The sequence below is a fragment of the Balaenoptera musculus genome, chromosome 1, assembly GCF_009873245.2.
Source record: "Balaenoptera musculus isolate JJ_BM4_2016_0621 chromosome 1, mBalMus1.pri.v3, whole genome shotgun sequence".
Classification (NCBI taxonomy): Eukaryota; Metazoa; Chordata; class Mammalia; order Artiodactyla; family Balaenopteridae; genus Balaenoptera; species Balaenoptera musculus.
Window position 1 is genome coordinate 22158213 of NC_045785.1, and position 15777 is coordinate 22173989.

Genomic DNA, 15777 nt, shown 5'->3' on the forward strand with positions numbered 1-15777 from the left:
TGTCTATCATTCTGATTCTTTACCCCATTACCCTGCTAATTTGGGATGGACTCATTATCAACTGGAGCAAAAATATGACAGTTTTTTGTTTTAATTTTGATAGAGATGATAGTTTTTACCTTTCATAAAAGTAGCACATATTTGTTATTGAAAAAAATTTAAATTCAGACAAAAATAAGAAAAATAACCTGTTATTCAAAGAGATGTACTATTTTTATTTTGTTTTATATCCTTCTAGTCTTTATTTTTGGAAATTTATGTATATGAGATATACTTATTTTGGAAAAATATTGTATATATACTGGTTTGTAATCTCCTTTTTTTGTTTAATTTATCATTAACTTCTTTCCAGGACATTAGGCTACAATGTTTTTTGGGGTTTTTAAAAAATTAATTAATTAACTATTTATTTATTTATTTGGTTGCTCCTGGTCTTAGTTTCAGCAGGCATGCTGCTTAGTCACAGTTCCAGGGCTCCTTAGTTGCGGCACGTGGGCTCCTTAGTTGCAGCAAGCGGGCTCCTTAGTTGTGGCATGTGAACTGTTAGTTGCGGCATGCATGTGGGATCTAGTTCCCTGACCAGGGATTGAACCTGGGCCCCTTGCAATGGGAACATGGAGTTTTATCCACTCTGCCACCAGGGAAGTCCCTCTTCTGTTAAAAAAACATTTTTTTTGTTATTATTATGTGTCAGTGCTATCCTAAGTGCTTTAGGTATGTTTACTAATTTAATCCTCGCAACAGACCCATGTTTTACAGGGAAACTGAGGTGCAGAGAGAGTAATTAGCTTTCCCTGAGCTATACAGCTACAAATTAGCAGAGCTTGTATTTAAATACTGATAATTGTAACTGCTATTTTTATCCTATCGTTTGGATTTTCCATAACTTAATTGATTCCCCTACTTAAGGAATTTTAGTTTGATCCCAATTTTTTGCTTTTATAAACTGTCCTGTGATGCTAGTGTTTTTAATTAAATTTCTGTTGTTATCCATGATGATTCTTTAGGATAAATTCTAGGGAACTGCTGAGTCAAAGAGTGTGCCTTGTTTTAAGTCTTCCACCATGCATTGCCAGATGCCTTCCAGAAATGTCCCAGTTTTCCAACACAGTTGCCAAAAGTGGGTGTGACGGTGAAAACTTATTTTTCCCATTTGATGATATATGGTGACTGGTTTTAATTTTCTTTTAAAAATACTCATCAGGGCTTCCCTGGTGGCGCAGTGGTTGAGAATCTGCCTGCCAATGCAGGGGACGCGGGTTCGAGCCCTGGTCTGGGAAGATCCCACATGCCGCGGAGCAGCTGGGCCCGTGAGCCACAATTACTGAGCCTGCGCGTCTGGAGCCTGTGCTCCGCAACAAGAGAGGCCGCGATAGTGAGAGGCCCGCGCACCGCGATGAAGAGTGGGCCCCGCTTGCCACAACTAGAGAAAACCCTAGCACAGAAACGAAGACCCAGCACAGCCATAAATAAATAAATAAATAAATATTTTAAAAAATAAAATAAAAATAAATTTTAAAAATAAATATAAAAATAAAAATACTCATCAGTGAGGTTTAAATTTTTATATGTTTATTGGACATTTTTTTCTTATGTGAATTCCCTTTTCTTCATTGTTTGTCTTTATTTGTAAACAGCTTTTATATAATTTCCCATTTATCATTTGACTTTTAATGGATTTTTTAAAATAACAGTTCTGAGTGGGATAAATGTTGATCATTTTAATACTTATAGAGTTGTTTTTTTTTTTAAATTTTTGGCTGTGTTGGGTCTTCGTTGCTGCACTCGGGCTTTCTCTAGTTGCGGCGAGTGGGGGCTACTCTTCGTTGCGACGCACGAGCTTCTCATTGCGGAGCGTGGGCTCTAGGCGCGTGGGCTTCAGTAGTTGTGGCACACGGGCTTAGTTGCTCTGCGGCATGTGGGATCTTCCCGGACCAGGGCTTGAACCCGTGTCCTCTGCATTGGCAGGCGGATTCTAAACCACTGTGCCACCAGGGAAGCCCACTTGTAGAGTTTTTAATACACTGGAGAGAATTTGGCCTTTTAAAAATTGTTGGTCACTCAAAATTTTCATTTTCTTCTGGAACCTCCACTGAGATAATACCCCAGTTGAGGTATTACATTGGATAGATCATAATTCTTTTTGGACTTCGGTTTGCCACTCGAAAGATCGTATGAATACTCTGTTAAGAGGTTTTGGGCAAGTAACAGAAAACCTATCCAAAGCTGCCTTAAATGGTAAGGATGGTGTTATCTCATTTAAGGGTAAGTTCAAAGATAGGGTAGCTTCCAAGTTGGTTAGCTGGTTATTTCTCTGGCTCTGGGATCCTTTTCTTGGCTTTCCCTTGCATATTTTCAAGATAGCTTTTACCTCCTTCAGTTGCAGATTTCATGAGTAAATCTTGTTCCTCCTTTCATAGCATATTAGCAGGATGATTCAAGCAAGGCCCCTTTCTTATTTTGTAGTCTTCCACTTTATTCCTAAACTCTACTCTCATTCTATCCTATAGGCACCCATTCTGATATGTTCAATGTATGTCTGTGATGCTTGTCTTGTAAAATATGTAGAGTTATGTAAGTATGTTCAATCCACATAAATGATATTATGCCGTAAATGTTCCATTTCGGGACTTCCCTGCTGGCTCAGCGGTTAAGAATCCGCCTGCCAATGCACGGGACACGGGTTCAAGCCCTGGTCCGGGAAGATCCACATGCTCTGGAGCAACTAAGCCCGCAAGCCACAACTACTGAGCCCGCGTGCCACAACTACTGAAGCCCGCGCACCTAGAGCTGGTGCTCCACAACAAGAGAAGCCATGGCAATGAGAAGCCCGTGCACCACAACGAAGAGTAGCCCCTGCTCACCACAACTAGAGAAAGCCTGCGCGCAGCAACAAAGACCCAACGCAGCCAAAAATAAATAAATGTTCTTTTTCTTACTTTTTAAAATTATTATTGCTTTTGTGATATTCTCTTGTTGCTATACATAAACCTAACTTACAACTTTGAACTTGCATATGCTTTCATGTTAACAGTAATATTAGTACTTAAATAGTGCTTAACTCTGTTTCAGATGGTTTAAACGTTTTAACTCATATACTTCTCCCAACAACCCTATGAGGTAGATATTATTACTACCATTTTGTAGATAAGAATGAGGCGCAGATTACTCAAAATTTTACTTCTGTTGTAAGTGGTGGAGCCTGAATTTCAATTCCAGGGGTCTAGCTCCAGGCTCCAGGTACATAACCACTGTGCATCCACCATGTTTTACTCATTCACTCTTTTGATGATAGAACTCTAGATTGCCTTCAACTCTCTATTACTATTAAAAATGCAAAAATAGGGACTTCCCTGGCGGTCCAGTGATTAAGACTCCACGCTTCCGGGCTTCCCTGGTGGCGCAGTGGTTGAGAATCTGCCTGCCAATGCAGGGGACACGGGTTCGAGCCCTGGTCTGGGAAGATCCCACATGCCGCGGAGCAACTGGGCCCGTGAGCCACAACTACTGAGCCTGCGCGTCTGGAGCCTGTGCTCCGCAACAAGAGAGGCCACGATAGTGAGAGGCCCGCGCACCACGATGAATAGTGGCCCCCGCTTGCTGCAACTAGAGAAAGCCCTAGCACAGAAACGAAGACCCAACATAGCAATCAATCAATCAATAAATCTTAAAAAAAAAGATAGTGGCTAGTACAGCTGTTATAAAACAAAAAACAAAAAAACTCCACGCTTCCACTGCAGGGCGCATGGGTTCGATCCCTGGTCAGAGAACTAAGGATCCCGCATGACATGCTACACAGCGAAAAAAAAAAAAAAGCAAAAATAAGCACGTTTGTATATTGACGTAAATATTCCTCTTAACTATGCAATTGGGCGTGCTCAATTTGCCAAAAATGTCCAGGTTACTTTTCAGAATGGCTGTGCTAATTCCTATCACCAGTACACAAGAACTCATAGCCACCAATCTTCGGTGTTAGCATCTTTCTCATTTTTGCCAGTTTTCTTTTTCTTTTTTTATGTTTTTATATATGGCAAATTATTTAGGTCAATAAATTTTTAAGGAATTTCACACGTTCTGATTCCTTCCACTGCCGATCACCTTAGTTCCTCCAGTGTTTGAGTCATACTCTTCAAGATAGCCCTTTCAAAAAGAATTTTTGCTCAGTCCACAGTTGTTATGTCAGTCAGTCAGTCTCCCATTCTTTTAGTTGGGCTTCTTTGATCTCCAATGGAATATGGACATACTTCAAAATTCCCCACCTGTGATCTTTGGGATCCAATTTCCTCAAGCAATTTACTTCTGGACCATGTTTAGGGTCAGAGGAAATGGATCTGCCTGCTTCTGAATTTTAGACACCCTCTAAACATGCATTAAGTTCAAATCATATTCACTCCTAAGCTATCATAGCTTAGAACAGTACAGATCGTTGGGATATGCCAATACCTTTTTAAAGTCCAGACACTGTGTTCTCAAGATAAAAGCCTAAAAAAAGGAAGTCATCTTTGTTTCATGTCAACCTTAGAGTACTAAATCAGCGTAGCTGATTATTTCCCTCATATCTTAAGCTTTTAAATTAACAATTCTATAGTCCTGGAAGCAACTTTTGTGTTTATCAATACCCCCACCACTTGAATCTGTTTCAGGTACCATGTTCCTTCTTATCTGTATCAAAACTCATACTGAACAATGAGTTCTAGGTTGCAAAAGAGGATTTATTTTTGCACCCATCTATAAGTCTTTGTCTACAGATTAACAAAAACAAACGTAAGTGCTATTAATTTTTGCCAGTCTGGTGGAAGTAAAGTGGCAGCTCTTGGCTGTCTTGATTTGCATTTCTCTGATTATAATTAAATTTGAGCCTTTTTTTTCTTTTTTTTTTTTTTGTATGCTTAGTATGTGAAACTAAGGTATTTGTATATCCTTTGCTTATTTTCCTATTTGATTTCCTGTCTTGTTGATTTGTAGGAATTCTTTGTATATTCTAGACATTCTTTTATTTGTTTTAAACACTGCAAATATTTTCTCCCAGTGCCTATTTATATCCTTTGCCTACTTTTTTTAAATTTGATTTCCTGTCTTCTTAGTTTGTAGGAATCGCGTGTATATTCTAGACATTATTCCTTGTCTGTTTTAAACATTGCAAATACCTTCTCCCAGTCTGCAACCTTCATGTTAACTTTGTGATGTCATTAATTAAGCAGATGTCCTAAATTTTGACCTTAGAATTTGGAGTCTTGTTTAGGAAATCTTTATTTACACCTGGGTAACAGATTTTCCTGTATTTTCTAATAGTAGCTTTATAGTTTTAACTTTCACATTTATGTCTTTAATCCATCTGGAGTCCACTTTTAACATAGTTTCAAGTAAAAATTCAGCTTTGTTCTCTATACAGGGAATTCGTTTTTCTATAACTGTCAGAAAAACAATCTTTCCAGTGTTTTGTGATGCCACCTTTATCACATATTAAGTTCCCATGTATATACTTTATTTATAAGCTCTCCATTCTATTCCATTGATCCTTTTCTTTGTTTCAGTGCCAGCAACACAATATTTTTATTACTGTGGCTTCGTGGTAGAGCCAGTTCTACTAGTAGGGCAGGTCTCCCTACTTTTATTTCCCTCTGAAAATAGACTTAGCTTTCATAGACCTTTATTCTTTCATATTCATTTTAGAGTGGGTTTTAGTTTCTCAACATTACTACTGGAATTTTTATTGGAATTTCATTGAACACATATAGATTAATTTGGGGGAGAACTGACATCTTTGCATGGAACACTCCCTCACCAGAATTCAATGTGGCAGGCTTCCTTCACCTCTTTCAGGTCTTTGCTGAAACATCAGGAAAGCCTTCCCTGACCATCCTAAATTAAGTAGCACCCTCACTCCTCATCACTCTTTCTTTCTCTTATTTAATCTTTTTCATAGCATTTATTACTATCCAACTTTAGATTATTTAATCACTGCTTCTCTGCTAAAGATGTAAGATTCGTGAGGATAGGTGCCCTGTTTTGTTCTCTGCTGCACCCCTAGTACCCAGAACAATGCCTGGTGTATGGTAGCCACTCTGAATATTTGTTAAACAAATGAATAAAATCTTTACACTACTGAAGTTATCTGAATTATGACATTTATTCAGGCCTTCTAATGTCCCTGAATGGAGTTTAGTTTTTTTCCTTGATAAACTTCTTAGGCATTGCTTTGTGGTAAGGGAAGTTTGCCTGCCATTCCAGTAAACAATAAATGTTGCCTGCCATCCAGGCATCAGGCACTACAGCCACCTCCCCACACCCACAACAGTGCACCCTGAGGAGAATTCAGGATAGAGGAAAATAGGAAATATTCTGTGCTCTGTATACTGGCCCTAGAGAGTTAAGCTGCATATCTAAGGAAAAATTTCAGTGAGCCCAGAATCTTGCATCTTCCCATATGTAGAAAAGCTCTAAAATCACTAACTTGAGATGTTCGTTTTTTGTGATTAGCAGTAATCTTTTAATGTTCGTCTACACGGTTTTTCAGCAAAAACTCTCCTATATATCCTGGCTCCTCCCTTACCTCTTCGGAGTAGTTCCTCAGAGCTATCTGAGAGGCTGTCTCCCAGGCTCTAGTCCTCAGGTCCCGAATAAAACTTAACTTGCAACTTTTAGGTCGTACGTTTTTCTTCAGTCCACAGTTTTTAGGCCAATTACTATAGACCAGGAGTTGGCAAACTACACCTGTGCATGTCAGCCTGTGCTCTGGTTTTGTAAGTAAAATTTTATTGGAACATCCACATTCATTCATTTAATACTGTCTATGGCTGCTTTTGTTCAACAGTGATGGAGTTGAATGGCTGCAACAGAGACCACATGACCTGCCAAACAGAAACTGTTTACTGTTTGCTCTTTACAGAAAGAGTTTGCAGATCTTTGCTATAGACTTTAGTTTAGTTGCTACCATAGATTGTGTTATATTTTTTATTACATTTTTAAGGTGGTTATTCCTTATAGAGAAGAACACTATTGAATTTTGTAAGATGATTTCTGTTCTTGCAAACTTGATAATAACTCTTTTATAGTTCTGATAGTTTGCCTGTTGATTATATTGTGTTTTCCATATAGGCTATCATATCATTGGCAAGAATGGCAAGCAAAAGAGTACATACATCTTTCACTTTTTCTCATCTAAAAGAATTGGCCAGACTCTCCAAGACTCTAGATAACACTAATAATGAGCATCCACGACTTAGTCCTGACCTTAATGTTACTGCATCAAGTTTCTCTAAGTATGAAAAAAATCATAATTTTTACCCTTTGGTCCATCAACGTGGTGAATTATATTGACAGATTTTCTGCTGTTGGGCCATCCTAGTACTCCTGGGATAACTCCTATGCATCATGATTTTATCCTTTAAATGCCCTGTTGGATTTGAGTACCTATTATTTTGTTTAGGGTATTTGCTCTGTGGACTACCTTAATTGCCATCCAGAGATCTATGCAATGTGACTACTCCCTATTTTTCCAACCTCTCTGCTGGAACTACAAGCTAAGCACTATGCTAGACACTGGGTTACAGCAGAGGCTAAGATACAGTCCCTGTCTTTAATAGCTCCCATTATAATGGCAGAAACAGACATTTATACAGTTTGTGTAGTCACCAAAGGTATGCAAACAAAGGGCTCCTTCCCAAAACAAATGAATCTTTAGCACTGAACAAGAAGGTCTGCTTCCTTTTTCTTGGATGTAACTCAATACTCTTGCTTATGCATTATCTTCCTTAATACCCTTTCACTTTTGCCTTTTCCACTCATCTCTGGCTATCTGACACCTACACAACCAAAAAGCAAGATCAAATAATGGAAAGCATGTAACACAGTGCTTAAGGGCTCAGATTTGAGAGACAAATAGGTTCCAGTTCTAGCTATGCCATTTACTAGCTATGTGACCTTGGACATATTGCATCACCTTCCAGAGAATCCATTTCCTCGTCTGTCAAATTTAGAATAATAATAATACATTCATCACAAAGAGGATATAATGAACTGACCTTTGTGAAGGCTTTCAACACAGGGCCTGACAAACCGCCAGGATTTTCCCTTTCTATCCTTCTGTGATCATTCCTGGAACACAAGAAGGTCACGAAGTCTCTTTCCTGTGACTTCTGAAATTTGATGGTAGCTAAATAGCATCACTTGTTTTACATTTCATCATGTTCCCTATACAGTAATTCTTTGTATATCTTGGCTTCTAGTGCTACCATTTAAGAGCTATTTGTATATTGGGCAAGTTATTTAAACTCTCAGAATATCTATTTTCTCATCTATAAGACAAGCATAATTACAAGAGTATTTCATAGAGTTGTCATATGAATTAAATGATCAATATGCATAAAGGCCTAGCACAGTGCTTGGCACATAAGTGCTTAACACTTGATAGCTATTTTCAATTTTAGTATTATTAATAAGGCTATGTGCTTCTTAAGGGGAGAAATTGTGTTTTGTAATATAGTATAATGGCTAAGAGCACAGACTCTGGAGTCTTCAGTTCAAATCTGAACACCACAAGTATGTTGCTCAAGCTGGGTAAATCTCTCTAGGCCTCAGTCTTCTTATCTGCAAAATGGGGATGATTGAAAAAAAAACCACAACAGTTCCTGGAGGTTGTTGTAGAGATTAAAGGAGATAATACACTTATTTGGCATTTAGCAGAGTGCCTGACATAAATACTGATTTATTGAGCAATTATCGTGTGCCAGGTTATGTGCTAAATGTTTTATTTAGCCTTGTTCTAAATATTTTTTTCTGTGAACCCCATAACCCCTGCTTAGTACTACTCATATACTAACCTTTCAAATATTTATTGAATGAATGAGTGAGTGAATTAGTGAATGCTGACTTGTAGACCATAAGAATCTTGCCTGCATTAGCTGGTTTGTCCCAGGTTAACACTCCTCATTCCTCTGCGATGAGTTAGTGTATAAGCCATGAGGTTCAGCATCTGTAAAAAGCAGGAGAGCATGGAAAGGGAGTAGATTTTAGACCCTGACTCTTTTACTCTAGAGAAATCACTCATCCTTTAGTGCTTGGATTTATTTCTCAGAACTGGTAAAATGAATTATAAAATGTTGCTGTAGGCAAAAGTGATAAAATTTACATTTAAGGTCATGGAGAACATAGAGAAAGGAACACCTCTTTGGAGGAAATAAAAATCTGTTTATTTATTTTTACAGTTGCAGGAAATGCAACTGTTCTTGAGGGCAGTTAGCCTAAGGAAGTAATTAAGGATTGTGCACAAAGGTGTAGTATAAGGCATCTTATACTACATCACCATGTTAGTGATGTGTATAAATCAAAACATGGAAATAATCTAGATGTCTCATAAAAGGAAGTGGAATAATTAAATGATACTTCATCCACATAATGGCTGCATGGATATCGTGCAGCCATTCAAAAAAAAGAAAATGTGTGGAAAATGAATTTAGCAACATGGAAAAATGTGCCAGTTCGTTAACTTATTGACTTTGTGACCTTAGGCAAATTACTTCTCTGCTTCAGTCTCATCATTAAATGGGAGTACTAATATCGCCTTCCTTATAGAATTATCATGAGGGCTAAATGAATTATTACATGTAAAACTACTTGGAATTGTACCTGACCCATAGTAAACATTATGTAGATATGAGCTATAATTATTATGTGGGGGAAAAAAAAGTTTAAAAACAACGTGTATGGTATGCTATATATATATATCTATATATCTATATATATAGATATATATATATATATATTTATTTTTTTCCCCCACACCTTGCAGGATCTTAGTTCCCCAACCAGGTATCGAAAATGTGTCCCAGGGGCGGGAACGCGGCGGCGGTGGCGGCGGCTCCGTGTCGCCGGAGCCCGAGCGCGCAGGCCCGTCCCGGCTGTCGGGGGGGCGGGCGGCCGGGGCGAGCGCGCCACGTGGTTCATGTATGTGCTGAGCTGGCTGTCGCTCTTCATCCAGGTGGCCTTCATCACGCTGGCCATCGCAGCCAGACTCTATTACCTGGCAGAATTGATAGAAGAATACACAGTGGCCACCAGCAGGGTCATAGAATATGCGGTCTGGTTCTCCACAGCTGTGCTGATTGGCCTCTACGTTTTTGAGTGCTTCCCCACCTACATGATCGGCGTGGGCCTCTTCCTGGCCTACCTGGTCTACTTTGGCCTCCTCCAGACCTTCCCCTTCATCATGCTCACCTCGCCTAACTTCATCCTGTCGTGCGGGCTAGTGGTGGTGAATCATTACCTAGCTTTTCAGTTTTTTGCAGAGGAATATTATCCTTTCTTAGAGGTCCTGCCCTATTTCACTTTCTGTCTGTGGATAATCCCGTTTGCGTTCTTTGTGTCACTGTCGGCTGGGGAGAACGTCCTGCCTGCCACCATGCAGCCTGGAGATGATGTGGTCTCCGATTACTTCATCAAAGGCAAGCGGGGCAAACGCTTAGGGATCCTGGTTGTCTTCTCCTTCATCAAAGAGGCCATTCTACCCAGTCGGCAGAAGATATACTGACCTTCTGCGGAGGGGATGCTGGGGCAAGATCAGGAGAGTCAGGCCCCTGGGCCTCTGCACTAGGTGGGGGCCAGGAACTGGAAGGCACCTTCCCCCAGCCCTGGCCCTCCTTCCCTCGACTCCCCCGGAAGCCCCCATCCCCACCGTCCTCAGGAGGCTCAGCTTGGCTCAGATCGGATGCTGCCAGAGGCTGAGACCTCAGAGGGCGCCAGGGAGGATGCGGTGCCTGCTTAGCCAGGAGGCCATGGTCCATCTGGGTGTGCAGAAGCTGAGCTCCTGTGGCCCTCCTGCCCCCTCCTGTGATGGGTCAGGAGTTCTGGCTCAGCCAGGGCAGGCAAGGGGCCGTGAAGCTGGAGAGCAGACAGGGATAATGGCTATGGCCGTGGGGAGGGGCCGTGGCTTAGCACTTGCAAGAGAAAGTTTTCGCTGTTGAACTGTGATTTCTGTCCAAGTGCTGATTCCCGTTTGAATAAAGATTCTAGGTGGCCCTGTTTGCCTTAATACCCTGAAAAAAAAAAAGAAAAGAAAGAAAGAAACTGTGTCCCCTGCAGTGGAAGCACGGAGTCCTAACCACTGGACCACCAGGGAATTCCCTGGTGTGCTATTTTTTATAAAACATGTTCTATAGAGAAAATGGTGTGAGGGTAAATACTTCAAAATGTTAATGGTCTTTGCTTGGTGTTGGAAATAAGCTGTACTTTTTATTGTTTCTGCCTTTTTTTTTTTAAACCATGAATGTATATTTCTTATGTAACTGAAAAGTAATAATAGTTAAAAAAAAAACCAGTAAGAGATCATTGCTTTCATAGGGGAGTAATGGGTATCTGGAATTTTCCACCCTGTCTGTGCTCTGCTTTTTTTTTTTTTTTTAATGAATTTATTTTTTTATTTTTGGCTGCATTGGGTGTTCGTTGCTGCGTGCACTTTTTCTGGTTGCGGCCAGCGGGTGGGGCTACTCTTCCTTGCGGTGCGCGGGCTTCTCTTTGAGGTGGCTTCTCTTGTGGAGCACCAGCTCTAGGCATGCAGGCTCAGTAGTTGTGGCACTCAGGCTCAGTAGTTGTGGCTCGCAGGCTCAGTAGTTGTGGTGCACGGGCTTAGTTGCTCCACAGTATGTGGGATCTTCCCGGACCAGGGCTCGAACCCGTGTCCCCTGCATTGGCAGGCGGATTCTTAACCACTGCACCACCAGGGAGGCCCCAAACCACTTGACTTTAAATTGGTTCATATGAAATATTTTTCTAGCTCCTAACTTATTAAAATTGTGATACCAAGTTCTTGTTTTAGATACAGTGAAATGGGTATTCTACTGTTTCCTTGGCATTATAAATTAGTGAAAACCTACTGGAAAACAGTTTGGAAGTAACTATCAAGAACCATCAAATCCTCATACCCTTTGATCCAACATTCCCACTTCTGGTAATCCAGGCTGAGGAAATAAGCAAAAATTTGGGGAAAAGTACATATAGTTCATAATAAAACATTTAAAACAACCTAAATGTTCAGCAAAAGAGAAGTGGTTAAGTAAATTCTGCCATATCCATTTGATGACATATTATGCAGCCATTAAAAATATTATTATGAGGACTCTACAGCAACATGAAAATATGCTTATGACATAAGTTAAATTAGGTTAGCATGTTACAAATGATATGTACACTATTACTACTATTTTTAAAACTGTATATTAAGGAAAGATAAGGAAAATGCACCAAAATGAGAGCAGTTGTATTGTAAGCTATGGGTAATTTTCTTTTTTGTTTTAGTAGTCTAATTGGAGCTGTGTTGGGTCTTTGTTGCGGTGTGTGGGCTCCTCATTGCGGTGGCTTCTATTGTTGTAGAGCACAGGCTCTAGGCCCGTGGGCTTCAGTAGTTGTGGCTCGTGGGCTCAGTAGTTGTGGCTCGCGGGCTCTAGAGCGCAGGCTCAGTAGTTGTGGCGCATGGGCTTAGTTGCTCTGTGGCATGTGGGATCTTCCCAGACCAGGGCTCGAACCTGTGTCCCCTGCATTGGCAGGCAGATTCTTAACCACTGTGCCACCAGGGAAGCCCTAATTGGACTTTACTGCTTTTATCTTTTAAAAATTAGTTTATTTTAAATGGATAAAATCCTTGGGAATTCCCTGGCAGTCCAGCAGTTACGACTCCACACTTTCACTGCTGAGGGCATGGGTTCAGTCCCTGGTGGGGGAGCTAAGATCCCGCAAGCTGCGCTGCCAAAAATAAAATAAAAGGATAAAATCCATGTAAAAGCTATATAAGAAAGTTAGTCTTAACTTCATCTTCCCCTGTACCCTATTTATTCACCAACTTCTGATTATTTCAAACATTGAATTTATCTTTACAGAAGATGAAGATTTGCTACTGATGAGGATATTCAGAAGAATGTGTTATAGACCCTGAAGAAATTTCTAAATAGGGTACCCCAAAAATGTTCTGGAGAGTGGAAAAATCCCTGGAATAAGTGCACCTGCTCCGCACGGTAATGACAACTTGAAGTAAACAACATTCATTTGTACGTATAAGGTGTGTCCTGTTTTTAAAGAACCAGGCATAAGACTGTTTGTGGCCCCCAGACTGACCTTAAACTGGGACCACTCCTGAAATTCAGTCCTATATTAGATGTACCTGATAAGATAGGTGGCCTACAGTAATAATCTATGTTAACCATTTATTAAGCACATACTGTGTTCTGGGCACTGTGCTAAAAAAAACGCAAAAACTGTCGCATCTTAAACTCTTTCAACAATCTTTGAGACAGGACATTATATCTTCATTTTACTGGTAAGGAAACTGAGACTCATGGAGAAACATGGCCAAGGTCACAGCTGTGAGAGGTAGAACTAGATTTTAACCTAGGTTGTCTGACTCAGGCATATCTTCTCAAGGCTCACTTGCTGTGCAGTCCTGCTCTTATTACTTGCATAAGTTTATTGGGGTGGGGATGGAGGGCTATAGTGATGAGGAAGAAGAGAAAAGCTTGCATAGGGAAGACAGCCTGATGTCTGTGTATGACATTAGTCCCAACGCGAGCCTTGAGGACATGTCTGTATCAGATTCATGTAGAGAAAGGGGTTGTAGGTTAAAGCTTTTTCCTGTTCCATTCCAGTTCTCATGCAGAGCTACTCTGGGGTCCAGAGGACAAATATGTGACAAAGTAGAGAAGGGTCTCTTCTACTCTTTTTTTTTCAGTATAGTTGATTTACAATATTGTGTTAGTTTCAGGTGTACAGCAAAGTGATTCAGTCTATATATATATATATATATATATATATGTATTCTTTTTCAGATTCTTTTCCCTGTATATAGCAAAGAGATTCAGTCATATATATATATATATTCTTTTTCAGATTCTTTTCCATTATAGGTTATTACAAAATATTGAGTATATTTCTCTGTGCTGTACAGTAGGTCCTCAATGGTTACCTATTTTATATATAGTAGTATGTATATATTAATCACAGTCTCCTAATTTATTCTCCCCCCTTTCCCCTTTAGTAACCATAAATTTGTTTTCTATGTCTCTGGGTCTATTTCTTTTTTTTATATAAGCTCATTTGTATCGTTTTTTTTTGTTAGATTCCACATATAAGTGCTATCATATGATATTTGTCTTCCTCTGTCTGGCTTACTTCACTTAGTATGATAATCTCTAGGTCCATCCATGTTGCTGCAAATGGCATTATTTCATTCTTTTTATGGCTGAGTAATATTCATATATATATATATCACATCATCTTCTACTCTTTGAAATACACTCCACTTTGTTACAACTTAGATTTTGAGGGATTGTTCTGTTACTTTGAGGCAGACACAAAAGAGGTTACAAGAGCAGCAGAGTTCTTGAATGCAACGGTCTTCAGTGTGTCTCTCTCTTGAGTCATAGTGCTCCAATCTGGATAGGTGGCATCCAGATGCTATGTCTGGAGCACAGTTGTCATCCTAGAATGTTCCTTACAGCCTCTTGGGAATTCTCTTTGCTTCTCTCCTGTGTTGACTCTCCTGTTTCCTGAATCCCATAACTTTCTTTCTCTTTTCTAAAAAAAAATGTAGATATAACTGACATATAACATTGTATTAATTCAGGTGTACAACATAATGATTCAATATATGTATACATTCAAAATGATCACAGTTAAGTCTAGTTAACATCCATCACTGCACAATTTTTTTCCCTTGTGATGAGAACTTTTACCATCTACTCCATAACTTTCTCTATCTTTTTTTGCCCTCTAGTTTTGGTGGCCATGTCTTATGAAAGAATGCACTAGAAATAAAGTCTTCTCTTGTTGCAGAGCACAGGCTCTAGGCATGCGGGCTTCAGTAGTTGTGGCATGCAGCCTCAGTAGTTGTGGCACACGGGCTTAGTTGCTCCACGGCATGTGGGATCTTCCCGGAGCAGGGCTCGAACCCGTGTCCCCTGCATTGGCAGGCAGATTCTTAACCACTGTGCCATCAGTGAAGTCCGAAGTAAAGTTTTTTAACACCTTGTATATCTTTTTTTTTTTTTTTTTGGCCAGGCCATGCAACTTGCAGGATCTTAGTTCCCCGACCAGGGATTGAACCAAGGCCTACAGCAGTGAAAGCTCCAAGTCCTAACTACCGGACCACTAGGGAATTCCCAGCACCTTGTATATCTGATTGTGTCTTATCCATATGTTTTAATGATGGTATTGATGGTTTAACAGGGTATAGGATCCTAGGTTGAAAATCATCATCTTTCAGAATTTTGAAGGTATTCTTCCCTTCTCTTCTACTTCTAGGTCTGAAGGTCTGAAGCCATTCTGATCCCTGAGCCTCTATCTGGGACCTGTTTCTTATCTTCTTAGAAGATTATAGAATCTTGTCTTTGTCAACAGTGTTCTGATATTTCACAGTGTGTGGGTCTTAATGTGGGTCTATTCTCATTTATTGTCCTGGGTACTCCTTATTTTATGATTTCCTCAACTCTTTTTTATATATTCTCTCTTTAGGAAACTTTTATCCAGCTGTTGCACTTCCTTGACTGGTTCTCTAATTTTCTCGTCTTTTCTCCTCCTAGTTTCCATATCTGTGTCTTTTTGCTATACTTCTAGGGGATTTCCTCAACTTTATCTTCCATTCTTTCTATTGGGCTCTCGCTTCTGCTTTCATGGTTTTTTCATTTCAAAGAACTTTTTTTCCCTTCTGAATATTCTTTATTATTGTTTATTGCTATTTTTTCATATATTCAGATATCTTTTCTTCTAGTTGAGGCTATGCATGATAGTTTTAAA

At 39.8% G+C, this 15777-nt stretch overlaps 1 protein-coding gene and 1 non-coding gene across 2 annotated transcripts; one reads left to right on the top strand and one right to left on the bottom strand.

Moving 5' to 3' along the window:
* Window positions 1-4647: 4647 nt before the first annotated feature.
* Window positions 4648-4773, bottom strand: LOC118887406. The gene has a single exon (XR_005017991.1). It is a non-coding gene; the product is annotated as a small nucleolar RNA SNORA40 (small nucleolar RNA).
* A 5081-nt stretch (window positions 4774-9854) lies between these two features.
* On the top strand, window positions 9855-11290 carry LOC118883289 (protein TEX261-like). Its single transcript, XM_036829925.1, has one exon. It carries the CDS (start codon window positions 9944-9946, stop codon window positions 10526-10528), a length of 585 nt encoding a protein of 194 aa, XP_036685820.1. The 5' UTR covers window positions 9855-9943; the 3' UTR covers window positions 10529-11290.
* Window positions 11291-15777: the final 4487 nt, after the last annotated feature.

Coding starts and splice junctions, on each gene's coding strand:
- LOC118883289 (XM_036829925.1), top strand. CDS start 9,944: ATGTATGTGCTGAGCTGGCTGTCGCTCTTCATCCAGGTGGCCTTCATC.